The 22705-nt window shown below is 46.7% G+C and overlaps 1 protein-coding gene across 4 annotated transcripts in view; it reads right to left on the bottom strand.

The window, feature by feature from the left end:
• Positions 1-257: 257 nt before the first annotated feature.
• Positions 258-22705, bottom strand: part of NUP188 (nucleoporin 188) — a 1828090-nt gene continuing 1805642 nt past the window's right edge. For all 4 annotated transcript variants that reach the window (XM_069609202.1, XM_069609203.1, XM_069609201.1 and 1 more), the window contains one exon: positions 258-1174. In XM_069609202.1, the coding sequence (XP_069465303.1) occupies positions 998-1174 (177 nt within the window). In that variant the 3' untranslated portion in view covers positions 258-997. The remainder of the gene's footprint in view (positions 1175-22705) is intronic.

The raw sequence follows: 22705 nt of genomic DNA, 5'->3' as shown, positions 1-22705 counted from the left end.
CGTTGCAGTGTACCGCCTGGTGACTGAAAAAGTTTCAGAATCCATACATGGATTAGTAATCTTTAGGAGAAAGGTGTCCACGAGAGGTCAATTATTTTTCCACTGAATTTGTTAAACTTTGATACAGAAGGCACAATGATCTTTCACAGCAGAAGCTCCACACCTATACCATTATAGCTGGCAACAGGTCTCTAGCTAAAACTGTGTACCTCCGTCAAACTCTTCAGAGGCTGGCTCCATGGAAATAAGGAAAAGCATTGTCAGTGTTTATAAACAACAGTTTAATACAAGTATAAATAGAACTTACAAAAATGCAAGGCGGGAGCAAAGTGCAGAATCCTGAATCGCCCTGGCTCCCCACTCTTCAGCACCAAGCAGAACTCACTCAAACTGTAGAAAGGCACTGCACGCACTCGCTCGCTCATTCACTCTCAGCCAGCACAGCGGCAGTGTATGAGAAAACACTCCATTTGTCAAGGAGAGGTGACAGGGCCTTGAATACCCAATTGCCATTCAAGGTCTTCAAAAGTCTAATGTTCGCTATGGCCAAGCATGAAGGAGGAACAGCTCATCTATTATAACAAATCAAGAATAATGCCCAGAAGGAACTCGTTCAGGTGATTACACGAACTGCAGAAGGTTATGCTGGCTATTTTCATCTCATCATGGATCCTCTCTCCATAGTGCAAATCAGAAAAACTTTGCAAGAAAGGAATGGTTATCTGGTTGCACATTGTGAGGATAGAAAATAGGGTGCAACCTCTTCCACCGACTAAAACTCAGTTTGTTATAGTGACATGTTGCCATGCTCTTCTCCATGGGCAACCATACACACGTCACCAGGGTCGACCTAACAGTTTTAATGTTCATTATTAGCAACTGGTATTTGGCTGCAATTCAGTTTTCTTTCTGAAAGTGGTCACCAACTTGACAAATTAAGGAGTTAAAATGGGAGCTGTTTCAGTCATGTGGACTCTGGTACAAGGTTCCATCAAGCCTATCTCTGCACATGTTTGACAAAGGCCTGAACTAGTTGGATCAAGGGCTCCTGTCCCTCGGCTCCCACTTTGGTGCTGGATGTAGATTTTGGCTGAGGGGATGGTAGAATGCCTCCAGCTGGTGAAGACGGTCCGCCACGGCGAAAGTACCGGGAAAGACTGGAGAGAAGCGTGCTCTGAAACGAGAAAGAGACACTATTAATCACTGCATTACCTGCAAAAGATTAATTATCTACATTGGTCAACCCTGTGTTTAAACAGTGCTGCCTGCATCACACTTCCACAAACTTCACAACTGTTTTTTGGCTAGTGTCAGTATTTCCCATATAATTCAGACAAAGTGCCACGTTACCACCCAAAAAGCAGTGTTCACATGCTATCACGGTTTGGTTTGTATAAAAGATGATGGATGTACGTGATTTTTATCTAAGTAAATGGCTCTGTGGCAATTTACTTTGACAGAATCCCTTCAAATTTTCTTTTTCATTTTTATTTATTGGAGGGAGGTGGGGGGGGAGGAGGGGAGATTCCCCTATATCCCCTCTTCCCCACCCCCTATTCACCTAACCCTTAAAAAAACATACATATATTAATTCTTTATGATGAGATGCCACCTCGCTTTCTGCGCCAGTTTTCATATATTCTTTAATTCTCTAGTCAGAGTTCTTGACTTCAAGATGCTTAAACATAACAGGGGTCCAGTGTGTTCGACACGTGTTTCGGCCTGTGGCCTTCTTCAGAACTGGACTAGTACACACAAATTAATTGTTAATACTGAACATACACACCAAACCGAAATTGTTCAAGTGAAAATCAGTTGATCATGAGCCAATATTTAAATCAATATCCATTTGCAATGATAAATTGACATCACATATATCATCATGATGAAAATTAAAATTGAAGTAGTGCATTGAATGTACATTACATAGTTTCAAAAAAGAGACAGAGGTTAGAGGGGTTGGACCAAGGTAGGATAAGTTAGGTAATAAGACAAGACACAATAACAACAAAAAATAAGATCAGTATTGAAACCTATAATCACATATTAGAGCATCTATAGAATTTCTAGAGTGTGTATGTTCTTCCTCGGTTTCGCTAATCAAAACATCAATTCATATTCCTATGTGTGAATCATTCATTACTTAATCAGGGTTCTTGACTCTGAAATGTTTGATCTTAACAGGTGTCCTATATGTGTTTCCCTTAGTATGAAATACCTTATTCATGCACGTAATAGCTATTCTAATGCTGACTTGATTTGCCTTTCTCAACTGACATTATTAGCCTTTCCCAACTTTCTCTGCTGAAGCAAGCTCCACTGCTCCCTTCAGTATAAACGTAGTCAATTCTAAGGAGAAATTATTTAACGTAATGATCTTTCTATGGATTCTTCTCTCGCAGATTCCTCAACTCATAGATATCCTCATCCAGCTCTGCTGCTTGGAAACATTTTGACAGGGGGCGAAGTGGACCTCGACTCGGCTGTCGATCAGTCTTGGTCGGTGCTCAAGCGTCGGCTCCGGACGTGATGCCAGGCATCGTATACATACCACGTCACTACACCCCAGTTCAACCCTTTTCCCCCGTGGTTTTTGTTTTATTCGTATTTATATAGCGCACAACAGCCCGAGGACATTGTGGCACTTGTTACAGTACAAAGCTTAGTTACATGGTCATTAGCAATATATATACAGGTTGCAATATAGTTACATAGTCATTAGCAGTATATATTACAATATACTTATATTACATTTGTGTTATATTACAATATACATGGCAGTGGTGGAGGAGGCAGTCCTCCACTTGCTAGTTGAGGAGAGCGGCCTTGAGGTTGTTGCAGAAGACAGAGATGGAAGTTTCAGCTCTAAGGGTGGCAGGGAGTGAGTTCGAGTTTCGGTGCAATATAGGAGAAGCCTAGACCTCCCGCTGTGGCTCTCTTTATGCGTGGTATGTGTAGCTGGTTGGTGTAATGAGCTCTGGTGGGGCGAGTGGGTGTGGTCCTTGATATTGCTTCAGATAGGTATGCTGGAGCGGTTTTGTTGATGCACCTGTGAGTGATGGTGAGGATTTTCAGAGTTTGACCTGGAGCCACCCTGCTTCACGTCTGGTGTGGGATATATGGTCTCTTCTAGGGATGCTCATGGCGGCTCTGTGGGCATTGTTTTGTGTGGTTTGCAGTCTGTGAATGTTTTTGGTGGAGGTGCCAGCTAGAAGGGCGTTGCAATAATCGAGTTTGGCTCCTATAGTTGCTCTTGCTATGGCCAAGCGGTTGGGGATGGATAAGTAGGGCTTAATGGCATTGATGAGTTTGTTGCCGAACGCTGATGCAGAGGCTATGGCGCTGACTTGTTTGTTCATAGATAGATTTGCATCAATGTGAACACCTAGAGTCTTGACAGAGGATGATACGGAGATGGTTGAGTTGTCTATGTTGAAGTTGTATTGGGGGCTTAGTTTCGATAATGTGTTTGTCTGGCCCAGGATGAGAACTTCAGTCTTATCCCCGTTAAGACAGAGGCCATTGATTGCCATACAAGCTTGGATAGTGGCATAGATGTTGTGAAGGGCCGTGGCGTCTTGGTGATAGAGTCCAGATAGGGGTAAAAGTACTTGAGTGTCGTCTGCATAGTTTGTATATGCAACACCCATGAAGTCAAGTAGGTCGAAGAGGGGTATTGTGAAGAGGTTTATAGAGGGTGGGGGCGGTACAAGATCCTTGGGGGACACCGCAGTTTATAGTGGTAGGATCTACGTTAGCTGTGTCGGAGTAGACCTTCATGGCTCTTCCTTCAAGGAAGGAAGTGATCCAGGATGCTGCTTGATTAGAGAACTTGATTAGAGTGCTTGAACGCTGCAGAAGAAAACGATGGGAGAAAAGGTTAACTAGCCTGTTAAATAATTGACGATGGGAAACAGCCCAAAAGGTGAAAACCCCCAAAAATCATAGAAAAGTGTAAAGCGACTAGCCAGATAGAAGCGGTCCCCTCAGAGCCATCACCAGGCATCCCTTTGCTTAGATGTGCCATGCCACAAGAACTTTGAGCAGTGTTGGAAGGGAGCGGCGATGAGGAATCTGCGGGAGAAAAATCCATAGAAAGAGACTTGTCCTTGGCCTCAAGCCCTGGGATAGTATCTCTCCAGCTCTGAAATCTCTTCACTGGCTCCCAGTGGATGCAAGGATTAAATTCAAAACCCTCTTCATTGTCCACAAGGCTTTCTGGGGCCTGGGTCCAAAATACCTTCAGCTATCCCTCTGCAAATACCTCCCCTCTCGAGCTCTTTGCTCCTCTACCTCCAACTCACTCAGGGTCAGTCGTTTTTCTAAGAAATTATCTGGGGGCTCCCTCTGGAACAGCCTCCGTGCCACTCTAAAACTTGACGAGAACCATTTCCGGTTCCGGAAGCACCTCAATACCCTTCCTCTTTTCTTCTGCCTTCGCTCCCCCTCTCCCCTGCTGATCTGTTCTCTCTTGGCACCGTGCACCTGGCCACACTCTGTCTTTTGGGCCCAGGTACCTTCTCATCCTGTCACCCTCCCGCACTGCCTCCGGGCCACCCATTGCACTGGGGTCTGTATCTGTACCCATACAGCCCCCCCCCTTTTCTTCCTGCACTTATCGGACCTACCCTGTCTGCTGCCTTAAACCTAGCACTTGCAAATTGCTGGCTGCATTACCACTGTTTGTTGCCTTTATTAATTGTTATTTATCTGTTTCTCCTCTGCTTCGCACCTCTCCCCCCTTCCATGCACTTTTCCCTCCCCCCCTCTCCCATGCACTTGCACGTCCTCAATGTCACTGGGCCTAGTAAGATCGCTGTTTTGTTCTCCCCTGTTCCCCTCCCTTGCCTTGTCGCGCTCTGAAACCCTTGTGTACGAGCGCGATAGAAATAAAATATCAATCAATCAATTATGGCAAGTAATTTCTCCTTCAATGGGTTGCTTTTCTCCCACAGAGTCCTCATCTGATAGACTCGCCAAGCAGTTAGGACAACGGATGTGGGCAGAAAGTGTAACAGTAGCAGATTTTGCAGAACTGCCCTACCAAAACGTGCATCAGCCCTGCGAGCGACATCTAGACAATAGTGCATGGTGAATGTGTGCAAGGATGATCATGTGGCTGCCCGACAGATGTCCCTAATGGGAATTCCCCTTTGCAGGGCTGAAGAAGCCGAGACCCCTCTCATCAAGTGTTCCCTGATGCCAGGAGGAAGCTCCCTGCCTGTAGACTGGTAACATTCTGCGATGCAGAGGATGATCCATCGCAATAGTCTGCTTCGTTACCGCTAGAACCTTGCGGGACAATGAATGGGCCACAAACAGCTGGTCAGATTTCCGAAACTCAGACGTCCTAGCGACATAAAAGCTCAAGGCTCTTTTGGTATCTAAGCGGTGGAACTGCTCTTCCTCCTTAGAGGGGTGTGGTGTGGGGTAGAAGACCAGTAAATCTATGGACTGAGAAAGGTGGAATTCACAAAACATTTTCGGAAGAAAGTCAAGCCTCACTTTAAAAGAAACCTTTTCCCAAATAAAACACAAAGAACAAGTTACTTACCAACTGGTAACGTTCTTTCGACTGGATGTTCCTCCCACGTATCCCTCATCTATGATAGTCGTATCTCACCAACTTCACTGCTTCGAAAGATTTTTTTTCGGCAGAGGGCACTGTGCACGAGGTTGTGGCGTCGATGTCCCTCGAGGGCCGCTGTGGCGTGTCGAAGTCACCAGTAGTACAAGTAGCTTGTGCCGCGCCTGTTGGCTTCAGTTCTGTTTTTACGTTATAATTCGAGGAACCTTCCAGGCGTGCCTCAGACTTAAGATCTTTGTAAACGGAAAGTGTAAATAACATAAATTGTACAGCGGGGTAGGTTGGGTGGGGCGATGAGGAATACATGGGAGGAACATTCAGTCGAAAGAACGGTACCAGTTGGTAAGTAACTTTTTCTTTGAATGCACTGTGTCCCCCCACGTATGCCTCACCTACGATAGCCTCCCAAAGCAGTAAGAAAATAGGAGGTGGGAGTACTAGTTAATTTTATCATGGATGGAATGAAGTACTGCTTTAGCAAACAGGCCTTCTTGGGAAGATGAAGAATCTAAGCAGTAATACTTAACAAAAGTATGAATTGATGCCCAAATTGCAGCTAAGCAGATGTCAATTACAGGGACCCCTCTCTGAAGAGCCGCGGAAGTAGACCTGCCCCTCGTGGAATGAGCTCTAAGCCCTTCCGGCGGATCCTTCCCTGCGAGCTTGTAACACTCCACAATAGCTAGAGTAATCCAGTGGGATATAGTTTGCTTTGTCACCGCTAATCCCAATTTAGGACCCGTATAACCTACAAAGACCTGGTCATCCTGGTGTAATTTCGCCATTCTCGCTATATAAAAGCTCAGAGCCCTTTTTGGGTCCAATCTATGTAACCTCTCCTCCTCTTTACCCAAATGAGGTGGAGGGTAGAAAGTTGGAAGTATTATTTTTTGCGAGAGGTGAAAGTCAGAAACTACTTTCGGCAAGAAAGATGGTTTTACCGTAAGAACTACCTTATCCTTATGAAAAATAGTATAAGGAGGTTTGCATGAAAGAGCCAGCAACTCGCTTACCCTGCGGACTGATGTTAGTGCCACAAGAAGGGCAGTTTTCAATGTCAAAAGCCTTAATGGGCAGGAATGTAAAGGCTCAAAGGGTATACCCATTAGAAACTTTAACACAAGATTTAAATCCCAGGCCGGGTCATGAAATGGGTACTGGAGGGTACACGTTAGTGAGTCCCTTCAGAAATTGGATAACTAATGGAATTTTGAAGTAAGAAACCTCCTCAGAGGAGCGCTTGAAGATGGAAAGCGCAGCCAAGTATCCTTTTATTGTACCAATCTGGAGCCCCAGATTGGCCAGATGCAATAGGAAGGGCAGCACTATAGGAGTGCCATATTGAAAAGGATCCACATTCTTGTCCTTGCACCAGTTAGTCAACTTATTCCAACAACACCAGTACAAATATTTTGTTGCTGGCCTTCTGGCCGAAAGCAAAATCTCCATTACGTCATCCGGGAGGTCCCAATCCTTATATCTCAGCCTCTCAGAAACCATGCGTGAAGGCTGAGTGTTTTGACCTCTGGACGGAGAACCCGACCTTCCTCTTGCGAGAGAGGATGCTCTCTTTGGGAAGACGTATTGGAGGGCAGATGGACATGTCCAGAAGGTTCCGGATCCACATCCTCCTGGCCAAATCCGGGGCAATTAGGATCATGATTTTCCTGATCTTTCCCAACCTCCTGATTATGTGAGGAATCACAGGGACTGGAGGAAACGCATCCAAAAGTGGAAACTCCCAGTCCTCCACGAACACGAATCCTAGAGCTCCTCTCGGGGGAAATTCCCTTGAGCAATACTGATTGTACTTCCGATTGACCTTTGGCGCGAACAGATCCACTTGAGGGGTTCCCCAAAGGATGAGTATCTCTTGAAGGACTTCCTGAGCTAGTTCCCACTCGTGGGAGACTGCTCTGCCTGCTGAGAGCGTCCGCCGATGTGTTCTGCTCTCCGGCTAGGTGAACCACTGATAGAGGGATTCCTTCTTGTATTGCCCAGAACCAGAGCTGCACTGCCTCTTTGCACAGTGGTAGTGACCCTACGCCTCATCTCTTGTTGAGGTAGTACATTGCCACTGTGTTGTCCGTCATTATCAGGACATTCTTTCCCCGTACAGAAGGCAGTAGGCCTTGCACGCTAGTCTGATTGCCGTTCGCTCTAAAAGGATGATGTGTAGTTTGGACTCCGATGGAGACCAACGACCGCTGATTGTCAGATCGTTGGCATGGGCTCCTCACCCAGTGAGTGAGGCGTCCGTCACTACAGTTATCACCGGCCATGGCTGCACAAAAGAGTCCCCCTTGAGAATATTGTCATTGCAAGCCCACCATAGAAGATCTTGAGCAACTTTGCTCGGAACCTGCAGAAGATCTGACATATTCCCCGAAAACTGGGACCACTGAGTGCTGGGGGCCCATTGAAGGGATTGCATTCTCAATCTGGCATCTGGCACGAGAAAAATGCAGGATGCCATGAGGCCGAGCAACCTTGTTAGGCAGAATCCTGTGCAGTTCCCTTGCGGAACACTGTAAGAAGATTAAGACTACAGGAGTAAGCAGTAAACCCAATTGGTAGCAGTCTGCACCACCCAGATTTACCTGGTAGCTGCGGCTGAGCAGTCAGACCTCTCTCAAGAAGAGTAGGACAGTATACAGAGTATACACAATAGGGCTAAAGACACAGTAGAGCAAACAAACACTGACCAGAGCCTTGTATCGAAAGTATATAATTATTTATTTAAAACACACTTTAGCAATACACTAGCACTCTAAATCAAAAGCAAGTTAAAACACAGTCAGGTAAAGTATAAACACCTCCCTTGATAACTATTAGACAAGTCATAGTTGAAACACCACCATTTGTTAAAACAGATGTGAGCGCGTAATCTAGATGGCACTCCAATAGTTAAGTTAAAAGGGAAAGAAAAAGGCAGAGCATAGAAATAAAACAGGTCCCAACACTTTTAGAAGTTCAAAGCAAGGGTGTAAAGGCAGTATACACTGTAGAGCCAAAGTTCATAGGCCAGGCCCACTTTAAATGGAGCAAAGCAAAATGTGCCCAAGAGCACAATTTAAAATGCACTAAAAGTCTTTGCAGAATGTTCAAAAGAGGTTGAGGTGATTCAAGAAGTTAAAGTTAGAAGGTCTGGGGCCAACCCAGTTGGAAAGCCAAGGATTTAAGGGTCACCTTGGGCAAACCAAAGAAAGGGATGCCAGGCAGAACACAGTACCTTAAAGAGAGAGGAAGCTCCAGCGGTGGCAGTTGTTCCTGGCAGTGGTTGCAGTTTGTTGTTTCGACCAGGGGAAGAGAGGATCTCGTTGAGGAGGAAACTTGGAGTTGTTGCACTGCACAGGGATGAAACCAGCCACAGAGTTCGTCGGTTAAAAGGTGTGTTCCTTTTATTCACGGTCAAAGTGGTGAAGCTTGGCTATCCGGCCGCCGGGGTGCTTGGCACGGGCGATTCGACCAAAAGACGTCTTTGGAAGGCGAAAGGGGCGAACTGGTTGGTCCCACCAGCTCAGAGGAAGAAGACTCGTCCAGCAGAAGAGCTTCTCTTGTCGTTGGGAAAGTAGTGAGTTTGTTGCAGCAGGGCTCCACCGGTGGTGTCGTCGTTGCAGATGGCTCAGCTTCTTCCCTCTTCGGATTCTTAGGTCCTGTGGCGACTTCTGAAGTTCCAGTCCCAAAAGCCCTGCTTTTATGCAGAAAAACCCCCATTCAACAGCCTAGCTGTCACTCAAACATGCTAAGTGGTGAGCCGGACGGCTCTCCACTGGGCCAATCAGAATAGAGTGCAACTTGGGTTGCTAAGGCAACGCAGTCCAGGGTGCCAATTCCCCTCCCCACACATCCTGTGGAGCCCAGACAGAGTGGCACCATTTGGAAGGCTTCTGTGGAGAAGCCCGCCAAAAAGTGGAAGAAAGGGTCCGACCTTGGTTGGAGTTACAGAGACGGACACAAACACCATTTTGGAAAAGAGTTCTGGCAAAATGACCCAACCGTTGATTTAATATTAAATAAATAAATTGACGGTATCTTTAACATTGCACCAAAAAATGGCGCGTTTAAAATCAATGGCAAAATCCCATAGGAAATATTCAGGTGGAATATTTTGCGTGGTAACCACTGCCACCAGCCAGAAACTCGACACGGGGGGACTGGACAGTGCCCCCTTGAAAACAGACCGAGGGGCAATCGAATTAACCCATTCCAGTACTTCCACAATATGATGGTTTGTACTGGTTCTGTTCACAATTTTGGACTAGTAAAGTCAATGGTGACTTTACATGCCCTGGGAGACAGTAGTCAGTCCCAGGGTATGGAGTCTATGTTTGGGGGTCACTATGACACCCCTGTGTTACTGCACTGAGGGTGCTGTGTAACACACATGAAAAACAGATGATACCTTATGGAGTAAAAGACCCCATAGCCCATAAGCACACACAAAGTCAAAGACACACCTCAAATCATGCCTAAGAGTGGGAGGAAGAGAGTCTCACTCTTAGCAGGAGAAAAAAACAAACCCCAGAAATCCAGCAAAGCTGCTGGGGGACTCACTAGGTTTGGGAAAGTAGCCTTAAAAAAGAATTCACCCTAACACACCTCAGAAAATCATAGGCCGGTAGACGCTGGGCACTTTGAAATTTTGTTACCATCTGCAGAATTTGTTTAGCTCTCACCTCGGGAGGAGAGGCTTTGCTCGGGGAAGTATCCAAAACCGTTTCGATGACCTAGAGTCTTTGGAAAGGTATCAAATGGGACTTCTTGTAATTGAGGGAGAAGCCCAGTCTGTGAAGGAAGTGGCAGGTGATCCTCAGATGTTCCTGGCCTGTTCGGGTGAACAAGCCCTGATTAACCAATCGTCCAGGTAGGGGTAGACGTGAATCCCCCCTCCCCCGAGACTCGCTGCCACCACCGCCATCAGTTTGGAGGTTAGCCCAAATGGCAGAACTCGAAACTGATGAGTCACCAACCCCAAACCTCAGGTACTGTCTGTGCCTGAGATGGATTGGCACATGAAAGTAAGCATCCTGAAGGTCCAATGATACCAACCAGTCTTGGAGTTTGAGAACCTGAAGGATCTGAAAAAGTGTGACCATCTTGAACTTGTCCTTTCTGAGAAACTTGTTCAAGTTTCTTAAGTCCAAGATTGGTCTCAGTCCTCCGTCCTTTTTGGGAATGAGAAAATAAGGGGAATACCAACCCTTGTTCCTCTCCACAACAGGTACATGTTCTATTGCACCTTTCTCTAGCAGGGTTAAAATCTCCTGCACAAGGAGCGTATCTGGAATTTTGACAAGAGCTGGGTCCCGGTGGATGATTCCGAGGCCTCTTTAGAAAAGGAAGGCAGTAACCTTGGGATACTGTTTCCAGTGCCCAAGCATCTGAAGTAACGCCTCGCCATTCGCTCAGATGCTGAGAGATTCTGCCTCCCACCAGGGTCTTGTGGGCTATGGCCTTAGAGTGGTTTAGAGGCGGCTGCAGCAGTGGCTGAGGGTAAAGATGCCACTGCTGAGGCTGATTTAGCACTCTTACCTCGTCCACCATGAGGAAATTTCCTTTGTCCGTTATGAACAGCCTGTCCTTTTCCTCTAACAAAGGAGGAGTAGTAACGAAAAGAACGACCTATCCAGGAATATGAGCCTGAATAAGGTTGCTACATGGAGGCGCTAAGGGACTTATCCGCCGCCCTGGAGGTCTGCAGCTTCTCCAAGCTTTCGTCCGCTCTGATGTCGAACAACCTCAAGCCATTGAAAGGCATGTTGAGAAGTTTGGCCTGCACGTCCGGTGCAACCTTGGACTTTCTCAACCACGCAAATCTATGCAGTACTGTGCTTGCAGCCATGGATCTGCTGACGCTGTCAGCAGTATCCAGCCCTGCCGGGAGACACTCCCCCATCGCCTCCTTGCCATCCTTAATTATATTCAGAAAGCCTGCCCTTTCTTTGCCTTCTGGAATATGTTCACCTGCCTATTTAATACAGTCCCACAGGGTATGGGTAAACCTTGCTACGGTACAGGTGACATTCGTGGACTTCAGAGCCATACTGCCCGAGGTAAACACCTTGCGGGCCCAAGTGTCCACTTTCTTATCCTCTCTATCTGGGGGAATAGAGGGATAGGCTGACTGCCTGGAAGCATTAGCAGCCTGGATCACTAGACTCTCGTGTAGGTTGTTTCCTGAGATAATCAGGGTCAGTGGAAGATGGTCTATATTTTCCAGTAAAGCTCCTATTTTTTTTGTTGCTGGTTGTCTTTTGTTTTAATACTTGTCAAATTAGTTTTATTGTTTTCCACGCATCTTTTCAATTTGTAAAGGTTTTTTAAATTTGTAAATAAACCAAATACAATGATAAAAAATAAATAAAATAAAAAGGCAGAAGAGAGATCCAGTAAGATGTGGACACAGGGGGTGTTGGAATCAAGGTTGGAGAGCAGGTCTTCACAGATGTTCAGGAGAGCAGCTTCTGTGCTTCCGGCAGCTCTGAAGCCAGACTGATGGTCATGAAGACAACCAACAGATTCGGTGTGGAGATTAAGCTGGGAGATGGGCAGTTTTTCTCCAGGAGCTTGCCCAGGATGGGAGTGATGGAGATTGGCCAATAGTTAGCCGGGTAGGAAGGGTCGGCAGAGGGTTTCTTAAGAAGAGGGTGCACAAGAGAGTGCTTCAGGGGGGATGGGAAGACTCCAGTGGTGAAGGAGTGGTTGCACAAGTCGGCCAGAGCAGGAGCCAGGGAGTCAATGTGGTCCTTGATGGTTTGAGGAACAGGGGTGAACCTGTTTTGATGAGACTTTCATAGATCAGACTTGTCTAAAAACCTTGTATGGGGAGAACAGGGGAAAGGCAGAGAAGGTGGGAGGAGGGGTGGGTGAAGAAGTGCCAGAGGAAGAGCAGGGGGCAGATGGGGGGTGGGGGGAGGGTGAGGAAGAGAGAGGACAGGATGTCCGGAGTTTTAGAGATGAAATGAGAAGCCAGAGCGGTGCAGAGGGCCTGGGAAGGGACAGGAGAGGTAGAGACTGCAGCAGGATTGGCAAGTTCCATGCAGATTATTTTTTTTAACAACTTTATTTAATTTTTAGAGCATCATTGACAGGTGTATATCGATAAACAGTTAATGCCAAACATACAGTGTTCTGTTCATGGCAACTCATTCTTGCCCCAATTTGGGGTTTCAATACAATTCAGTTTCTTTGCTCATATAAAAAGAAGAAGCAAAAGAAATTAAAGAAGTCATATGTAATAACCTTCAAATTAACCCCCCCCCCAAAACGTAACCCCAATTTATGGGTGAAAAAGTGTTCTGTTCTATTTTATGAGTTCAACAGGTTGGATCGCTTTCAACGTGAAAATCGTGTTTATCAAATGATATGTATAGCTTGGAGTAATCTTAGCTTAAAGAACATCTGTTCCTTATCTATAAATTCGTGTAGTGGTAGCCAAGTGTTCAAATACCTGGAGTAAGAGCCGTGAGCTATTGCCGTCACCTTTTCCATGGCCATCACTCCCCACAGTCTTACCCACCACATGGCTATTATTGGTCCTTCCTTAGTCTTCCATGCCTGTGCTAGAGTAATCTTGGCCGCACTCAACATGTGGGTTATGAGCGTGGCTGTAGGCCCCGAGTTCGCATAGCATCCTTCAACCGCCTCTCCCAGGAGTACCACGAGCAGGTCGAAGGGTAGTCCCCTACCAGTTATTTCTTTGATATGGCTTAAAATCTCTTTCCAATAAGTCTCCGCTAGTAGGCAGGTCCACCACACATGGATAAGATCCCCGGGCTGTCCACAATTCCTCCAACAGGTTGCAGGGTATTTTGGGTTGATGGAGTGCATGCGTACGGGTGTCATATACCATCGGAGGCAGAGTTTGTATGCTGCTTCCTTGATTGAGGTGCATTTGGAACCTTTAGCGGTTCTGTGCCAGATGTGGCCCCAAGTTTCCCCAGGGATTGGTTTCCCTAGATCTGTCTCCCACTTTTGCATATATGTGAGGTTTTCTTCAGGGTCCAACCCCCCATTCGAAAGTATAATCTAGTTATTCCATTGTCTGGTTGCTTCTTGTATTGTTAGCTCCACTCCCGTTGGGTTTCTAGTTGCCCTTTCTTTCACCTTTGCGTTTGAGACCCAATGCCTAAGCTGAACATAATGATATTGTTCCTGCTGCGGTATGTTGAACCTGGCCTTATAGTCTTCAAACGTCAAGGGCAACCCATCTGTGTAGAGGTCTTTTAGAACCATATTACTTTCCCTGCCCCCCCTCCCAATGTGTCCAGAAGTTGGCCTGCATTCCTGGGGTAAAATCTGGGTTATAGGCGATTGGAGTGAGCGGACCCCCCTACTTTAATCTTCTTATTTCTCAATACCTTATCCCAATACCACAGGGTAGTCTTAGTTGATTCCAGTGGCATACCTCCTTTTTCCATATGACGTGTGGCGAGGAAGCCAAGGTTCCCTAAGGGTGTCTTTGTCGCTGTACTTTCTAACGTTACCCATTGGTTTCGGTCTTCTCCAGATGACCATTGTATTGTGCCTGCCACAGGTACCCAAGAAATTCTGGGAACACCCCCACCCCCAAGGTTTGTGGTCTGAACAGTACCTTTTTTGGGATTCTCAGTTTCTTTCCTCCCTAGATAAAGGTCATCACTTCTTTCTGCAATATTTGGATAGCTGGGCCCGGGATTTTTATTGGGAGGGCGTCAACCACATATAGAAATTTAGGGAGTAGGGTCATTTTAACCGCAGTAATGCGTGCCAGCCAGGATAGTTCCTGCAGTTCCCAACGTTTTAGATCGCTTGTTAGAGTTTTGAGGAGATCCGGAATGTTAGCCCCATATAGTCTGTCGTATCTGGGAGTTAATTGTACCCCAAGGTATTTTACTGCCTTACGTTCCCATTTTAAGGGGTATTGGTTCCCCCATTCCGGGATTTGGGCTGCCTCTTCAGTAATGTTAAGGGCTTTGGATTTGGGGTAGTTGATATGGAAGCCCGAGACCTGCACGTATTACTATCATAGTTGTATGACCACTGGTAGGGAGTTCGCAGTGTCCCTCAAAAACATGAGAATATCACCCGCATAGAGTGCTACTTTTTGCAGTCCTGCAGTGCCCACCTCAACCCCCCGGAGGGCTAGGGACCCTACATGCAAATGGATCCATAGCCATGGCGAAAATCAGGGGGATAGTGGGCATCCCCGTCTTGTGCCTTTCCGAATGGGGATGTCCCTTGTGAAGCGTCCAGCGCCGCCACTGAAAATCTTTGACCCGTCCTCCGTCCCCAGTCTATCGTGTCTATGGCTCGGCGGATATTATCGTATGTATGCCGCCCCTTCACGAAGCCTGCTTGATCTGAGTGGATTATCTCCGGGAGTATCACTGCCAGTCTTCTCGCCAGTACCACGGAATAAATCTTTGCATCCCCATTTAATAAAGAGAATGGGCGGTAGCTTGCACACTCTGTTAGGTCCCTATCCGGTTTCAGCAGTAATACCGTAGTTGCTGGGCACGTGACCCGGGAAGCTCGCCCTTTATCCCTGATGAAGTTAAATAGGTGCGTTAGGGGGCCTGTTAAGATGGTTCGGAATGTTTTGTAATATGCGTTGCTTAACCCATATGGGCCGTTTTTTTGGGTCATTTTAATGCTCCTATTGCCTCCCCTACTTCTTCCTCTGTTATGGGAGCTTCCAGCTGTTGCCTGTCTGCCTCCTTAATTTGTGGTAACTCCATTTGATTTAAGAAGGCAACCTGCGCTTCCCCATCTAAATTTTCTTTTCCCAGATTGTTGGTGCGGTATGTGAACATTGCCTCTTCTATTTCCTTTTCCCCCTCCATATATATCCATTCCCATTACGAAGTTGAGTTATACGGTTCCAGAGTTTCTGGTGTCTCAGTTTAGCAGCAAGGAGTTGGTTGACTTTACCCCCGTGTACATAGTAAAACTGTTTTGTTTGCACCAGAAGGCGTGCTGCGTCATCTGTCAGGTGGGTTTCTAAAATCGCTCTGGCCTTTTTAAGTTCCCGCCATGCTTTTTGTGAGCCCGTGTTTTTGTATTCTACCTCTGCGATAAACTCCCCCCGTACTACCGCTTTGCTTGCATCCCAAATAGTCGACCAATCAACCCCAGGTGTTATATTTTCCCGGAAGTAGTTCTGTAAGGTTTGTTCTATGCCTATTCGAACCGTTCGATCTTTCAGTATTACCTCGTTTAGGCACCAAGGTTTGTGAGATTGCTGTTGCGGGTAGTTTGGTTCTATTTTTTTAGAAGTACTGGGGTGTGATCTGATAGGCATCGTACTCCAATTTCTAAGCCCGTGACCTGTGGGACCATTGTTTCTGAGATAAGTACCATATCAATACGGGAGTAACCCCTGTGTACTGCTGAGTAATGGGTGTATGTTCTGTCTTGTGGGTGAAAGAATCGCCATGTTTCCAGCAGGTGTAGTTCCCTCAGAAATTTGGCCAAGGCTTGTCTGAATGTGTGGTCATGGGAGGTGGCTGGGAGGGTTTTATCCATGACTGCATCCATCACCCCATTAAAATCGCTCCCAATTAGAATTTCCCCTATTCCCCATTGTGCAATTTTGGGTAGTAGGCTCAATAGGAAGTGGTCTTGTTTCGCATTAGGTGCATACATTGAAATCAATGTGACCAATTGGCCCATCAGTTTCCCCCCCAACATCAGATAACGACCTTCCGGGTTATTTTTTAACAAAACGTTTCTCTAAGTTGATACCCTTTGCTAGTAGGATGCCCACTCCCCGTTTTTTTAGTCCCACCAGAGGCCAGGTATTGTTTTGGGCAGGCCCTGTGTCTCAGCCTCTGTTCATCTTCTGGGGGTAAGTGTGTCTCTTGTAGCCATACCACTGAGGCGCGCATATCCCTCAACCTGTTTAACATGGATTTCCGCTTAACTGGGGAGTTAAGTCCCTGAACATTTAATGAAACAAATGTTAGTTCAGTCATTCTTGTACTTTTAACCATCTGTCCCCCTCATTGTGTTCCAACTCAAGTGTGTTTTTAGGTACTATATTTATGTTTTGTACTTTTCCACCCAAAACAGAAAATACGCAACTTTTTTCCCCCTCCCCAACTTTTGGATTAAAACTTCCAAATAGCATTTTCAACAAGATATGTTCACAGTATGTCACCGGGTACTTTACTCACACGGGAAATTTGGGATCCGGTCTTCCCTCTCCCACCCGCCCCCCTTTTCCCATTTTCTTTGACGCATGACGGCTTGTATGATTGCTTCTTGTGCTTCAACTTAACTTGGGATTACCTTCCAGATGCATGTTTCCCCCTTTTTCCCTTTTTCTCTCCCCTTATTGTCGACACTATATTCTTGCTTTGCAGAGGTTGTCCCAAATTTCCAGATACTCAGTGATTTTTCAGGTGGGATCTGTGGGTTGATATTCCTTGTTACGCCCCGTGGTCGTGGTTGTCCTGGCTTCCCTTGGCCTCTTCCGGCACCACCTTCTATCTCCTCGCCCCGGGACGGGGCTCCTTCTCTGTCAGTGAGGTTGCCTCCTTTGTCTTCCTGCATAAGTTCTGCCATCTGCTCTTCTTTGGCAACCGAATACCTCTGGCCCTTCCACTCGAAGCGGAGGCATGTTGGGTGTCCCAATCGATACCGCACCTTTCTAGTTCTCAACCAGTCTGTGACAACCCTCAGTTTTTTCCTCCTGGCAATTGTAGCTTGGGCTAGATTCTGGAGCAGCTGAATTGGTGTGGAGCGGAATCTGATAGGTTCCTTCTTACGAGCGGCTCGCATGATGTCCTCTTTCAGTTGATACAGGCGAATCCGAGTTAGCACATCTGGGGTCAGGTTCTTGTTAATTTGATATGTGGAGTATATTCTGTGCGTCTGGTCTAACATGATTTCTTTGTTCTCTTCTGCATTCAGGATGTGTCGAAACAGGTCCATCACGTATTGCTGCAAGTCAGGGTCCATTACTGATTTCGGGATTCCACGAATTCGAATATTATTACGCCTGGACCTATTTTCAGCATCTTCTTGTTTATTTTGCACTCGTTCCATTTGCTGTTGCTAGGACATCGTGCTAGCGGCTCTGCTCCGTTACTACTGTTTCGACCTCATCGATCCTTTTTTCTACTGCCAAGACTCCCTTATTGAGATCAGAGATGGATTTTGCCAGGTCATTTGCACTTTCTTTGATGTCCTTGTTAGGGAGAATTCTCATTCTATGGCTAATTTCCCTTACCTATAGAGGCCCCCGGCAGCTTTGCTGGATTTGAAGGGTTTGTTTCTTTTTACCTGCCAAGAGTGAGACTCTTTTTCCCACTCTTAGACATTTTTGCTATATGTGTTCTAGTCTATTTTTGTGTTTAATGTCTATGGGATTTTCTCAACCCCATAGGAACCATCTTTATTCACGTGTTACAAAGCACCCTCAGGGCAGTGACACAGGGGTGTCGTAGCAACCCCCAAACAGACTCCATACCCTGGGACTGACTACTGTCTCCCAGGGCATGTAAAGTCCCAATTGACTTTACTAGTCCATTTTTATGAACTTAACCAGTACAACTCATCTTACTATGGAGGTACTGGGAAGGGTTAATAGTTTTTCCCTTATGTTCATTTTCGAGAGGGTACCGTGCAGTCCCTCTCTCAAAAGTTTCTGGCTGGTGGCAGTGGTTACTACCGTAAATATTTGACCGCGAATATTTTCCTATGGGATTTTCCCATTGTTCGAGGCTACCACTTTTTCTGACAGACTCTAACATACCGCCGGTGTATTTTAATATTAACTGTACTCCGGTCGGTTTTAATTTGCCAGAATTTTAATATAAATTCTTTCTCGTGTCTTTCTCTAAACTACTAACCCAGGTCGGGGATCCTTTGTTCGTCTTTTTGGCAGGCTTCTGCTAAGAAGCCCTCCTTTCTGCGCCACTGAGTCTGGGGTGGGTCCATTGTGTGGGAGGGGGAGTAGGGCCCCTGGACAGGGTTGCCTTCAGCAACCCATGTCGCACTCTATCCTGATAGGCTGGAGGGTCTCCCGCCAAAGATGACCACTCCACTGTGTGAGTAACAGCTAGGCTGTATGAATGGGGTTCTTTTTGCATAAAGGCAGGGTCTTGAGGACTGGAAGAGCAAGACGTCGCCACTGGAACTAAGAAGCCAAAGACATCTGTAACGTCTCACCACTTTTCTCCACACGACGAGAGGAGATCTTCATCTGAAAAAGCCTTCTTCCCTTGAGCTGGTGGGGCCAACCAGTTTGCCAATCGCCTTCCTGGACCTGCCTTGGTCAAATCGGCAGTACCCAGTACTCGGATGCCGGATAACCAGGCACCAGTCCACCCGGACCACGATTTAAAGGAGCGTACCTTTTATTCATCGGTCAGCACCGCGGCTGGTTTCATCCCTGGGTAGTGCAGTAACTCGAACCTTCCTCCATGACGAGAGCCTCTCTTGCTCTGCTGAATCCCCCAAACTGCAGGAACTACCAGGGACAACCGCCACCGCAGGAGCCACTTCTTCATTTTAAAGGTACATTGTTCCGCCAGGCCGCCCTTTTTTCGCGGTAGCACTAAAGGTGTTTTAAATCCTTTACCTACCTGTTGGGTCGGCCGCCCCTCTCTCTTAACATTGTCTTTTGCTTTCTGCATCCACCTTTTCAAAATCGTTAACCAAAGACCTGACTGCAGCTACAAGAACATTTCGCTCCTGGGCCCTTGCCCTGTACCACTGACTCTGGCACAGGCCTATTGACTCTGGCTACATTTGTTAGATCTGCCCTCAGTAGATTGATTTTTAACTCGAACTGTGTTGGTGCCTCTGCTTCTAATAACTACCCTTTTCTTCCCATTGCTAAACCTTGCGAAATGCCATTTTGCTCAGTTTTCATTCAAGTAGATTTTATACTGATGCACTGCCTTGCTTAAACTGGGTCACAAATTTATGGGAAGTGTTGCTAGGGTGTGTAAGAAGCTATTTCTATATAACTTGTGCTTTCCCTCCCTTGTGAGAAATTGTTAGAGAAACCCTTGTGTAGTTTCCACTGTGCTGTTTTGCTCAGTTTTCACTCTGGTTCACTCGGTCTACAATTTACTAGGGAGTGTGTATATTTTTCTTTGACTTAATTTTAACTTGCTTGATGACTGTGATAAATGTGTTTTATTAGTAGTGTATAAAATAAAGATATATCTACTTTTTAATACAAAGCTTTGGTCAGTGTTTCCTTGTCCCATAGTACTGAAAGCCTAACGTGTATACCCTGAATACTGCTCATCTCCCTCTTGAGATAAGTCTGACTGCTCAGCCACAGCTACCAACTAAATCTTTGTGGTGCAGACTGATACCAAAGGGGATTTATTGCTTTCACCTGTAGTCTTAATCTTCTGTAGTGCTCCCTAAGGGAACTGCACAGGATTTTGCCTAACAGTCCTTCTTAAGCTCCTGTAGCATTTCCAACAGGTCCGACTTTCGGATAGGCAGGTCTTCGAGGCTTCCTGCCCCCTCTGGAGGGGGAGTAGGTACCTGGCCTAGCGCTTGCATCTGGTTGCGTTTCTGAGTGTCTGCTGTTTGCAACAGGGCTTTAATGTCGCCAGAGCCTTGGCCTTTGGCTTTTGTTGTTTGTTTGGGCATCTGGTCAATATGCGATAGTCTTCGCTTGTCGCTTTAGATCAGGTTTGATGAGTTAGAGTCGGCGTTGTTCACCACTGCTGACCCCCAGGTAGGCTTTCCCACATCCGCCGCTTTGGGATGTCTTTGTAAGGCCGGATGTAGCTATTTGACTACAATGCGTTTGTGCTTTGGGCTGTGGTTTATTCTGTTGCTCTGGATTTAGCCTCTAGGGGTCCGCCCTTCTTTCAGCTCTTTCTGGATTGTACACCTCAATTTGTTGTATTATGGGAGTGCCTGTACTTTCTGTCCCCGCGTGGTCATAACCACTTGTTTTGGTTCATGCCTGGTTGTTTTATGGATCAGGCGCCTATAAGCCTCATTACTGATAAGTGGGGAGGCGGGACCACTCAACATGCACCTGAGCTCAGCATTTTGGCTACTGTTGTCATTGATCCTTAATATTGCTTTAAAGCGTTCTGGCGAGCCGTTAGGGAATCATTCTTCACTTGACCCCCTATATTCTGCTTGATGGGCGCTTCAAATGTCTATGGGTTGTTCAGCTATAGCCGGTAACCGCCGCTGTATCAGACTTCCTCTGCATCACCTAGCCACTCAGGCTGATATGTGTCTCTCTGATGTTTGTGTTGTTTTCCCACTCATGATCGTGGGCGAACCTGCTGCCAAACTCGCTTGGGGGCAGCCTCTTAACCACAACCCCAACCCCACTGGATTTCACCACCCCCTCAGTCTCCTTACCTCTTCCCAGGTCGGGAGCTTTCTTTCAGAGGTGTTTGGGGGAGGGAGGTTGGGGCAGGCAGCCTCGGCGCGGCTGCTCCGCCTTTCGGCTCCAGTTGTAGGCAGGCCTGCTGTTGAATTTGCCCAGGAGTGGCGCCGCAGCCACAACAGAGACCCCACAGGATTACGGTGCCCCCACAGCCTCTTTACTGCATCCCAGGCCGGGGGTTCTCCCTCAGATACGTTGGTATACGAGCAGCGTTCAAATGGGTCACAAAGATATGTGGGGAGGAGATTAGCTGTTCCAGCACGGCTCCCCCAACTTTCGGGCTCTCAGCTGCTGGCAGACCCGCTGTTATATCTGCCTAGGGGCAGCGCCGCAGCCACAACAGCGACCCCGTTGGGTTTTGATGACCCAACATCCTTACCGCTTCCCGAAGCGAGGGCTCTCCCTCAGATGAACAAGTTACTCTCTTACCTGGTAACGTTCTTTCGATGGGATGGTCCGACGACGTATTCCATATCTATGACAGTAATCACCACAGCTGTGCTGCTTTGGAAAATTTTCGGCATCTACGTCCTGCATCGATACGCTGTCCTCGAGGGCCTCCGTCGTCCGACGTCACCGGATGTTATAAGTAGGACTCACAAAGCCAGTAGCCTCAGTTGTAGTTTTTCCCCCAGAACATGTGGCACCAAACTACTGCCAGTATGACCACAGAAAGCCTTGTGGAAACGTAAGCTGCAATCGCATAAGAAATTCTGTAGCGGGGCAGGTAGGGAGGGAGCGATATGGAATACGTCGTCGGACCATCCCATCGAAAGAACGTTACCAGGTAAGAGAGTAACTTCTTCTTAGAGGGGATTGGGTCCTCCGACGTATTCCATATCTATGACAGACTCCCAAAGCAGTACCAACGTATGGAGGAGGGAAAAATAATTTAGAATATAGAAATTTAGAATGCCCAATCAAATTGCAGAGTAAAGGGACGTCTTGCCAAAGGCCAGATCCTGCCCATGGATAGAATCTAGGGAGTAGTGTTGTACAAAAGTATGGACCGAAGCCCATGTGGCTGCTTCACAGATGTTACGAATAGGAACACCCCTCTGCAGGGCAGTAGAGGCAGCCATACCCCTAGTAGAATGGGCCCGTAAGCCTACCAGCGGGTCCTTACCCGCCAAGCGGTAACATTCATAGATAATCCATCTAGACAAAGTCTGCTTAGTAACAGCTTGTTCCAAACGCCTTCCGGCGTAACCAATAAAGAGCTGATCGTCCACTCTGACCCGGGACATGCGTGAAATGTAGAAGCTTAAAGCTCTCCTAGGATCCAGCCTATGGAGCCTCTCCTCTTCCTTACCAGGATGTGGAGGAGGATAAAATGCCTGAAGAATAACCTTCTGGTTTAAATGAAATTCCGACACCACTTTCAGAAGAAAGGAAGGACAAACTCTAAGGACAACCCTGTCCTTATGAAACGCAGTGAAAGGTGGCCTAACTGAAAGTGCCTGCAACTCACTCACTCACTCTGCGAGCGGAAGTGACCGCAACTAAAAATACAGTTTTAAGGGTTAACAGTCTCAAAGGACAAGAATGTAAAGGCTCAAATGGAGCACCCATTAGGAATTTTAGAACAAGGTTCAAATCCCAACCAGGCACCTGGAAAGGTGACGGCTGAAACACATTAGTGAGTCCTTTGAGAAACTGAGAAATTAAAGGAATTTTGAAATAAGAACACTCCTCAGATGAGTGCTTAAATATGGGCAGCGCCGCCAGGTAACCTTTAATGGTACCCACTT

This window comes from Ambystoma mexicanum, chromosome 8 (assembly GCF_040938575.1).
Source record: "Ambystoma mexicanum isolate Mex_15411 chromosome 8, UKY_AmexF1_1, whole genome shotgun sequence".
In the NCBI taxonomy this organism is placed as follows: Eukaryota; Metazoa; Chordata; class Amphibia; order Caudata; family Ambystomatidae; genus Ambystoma; species Ambystoma mexicanum.
The sequence above is the reverse complement of the archived record's forward strand: the minus strand, read 5'-3'. Positions and strand labels throughout refer to the sequence as shown.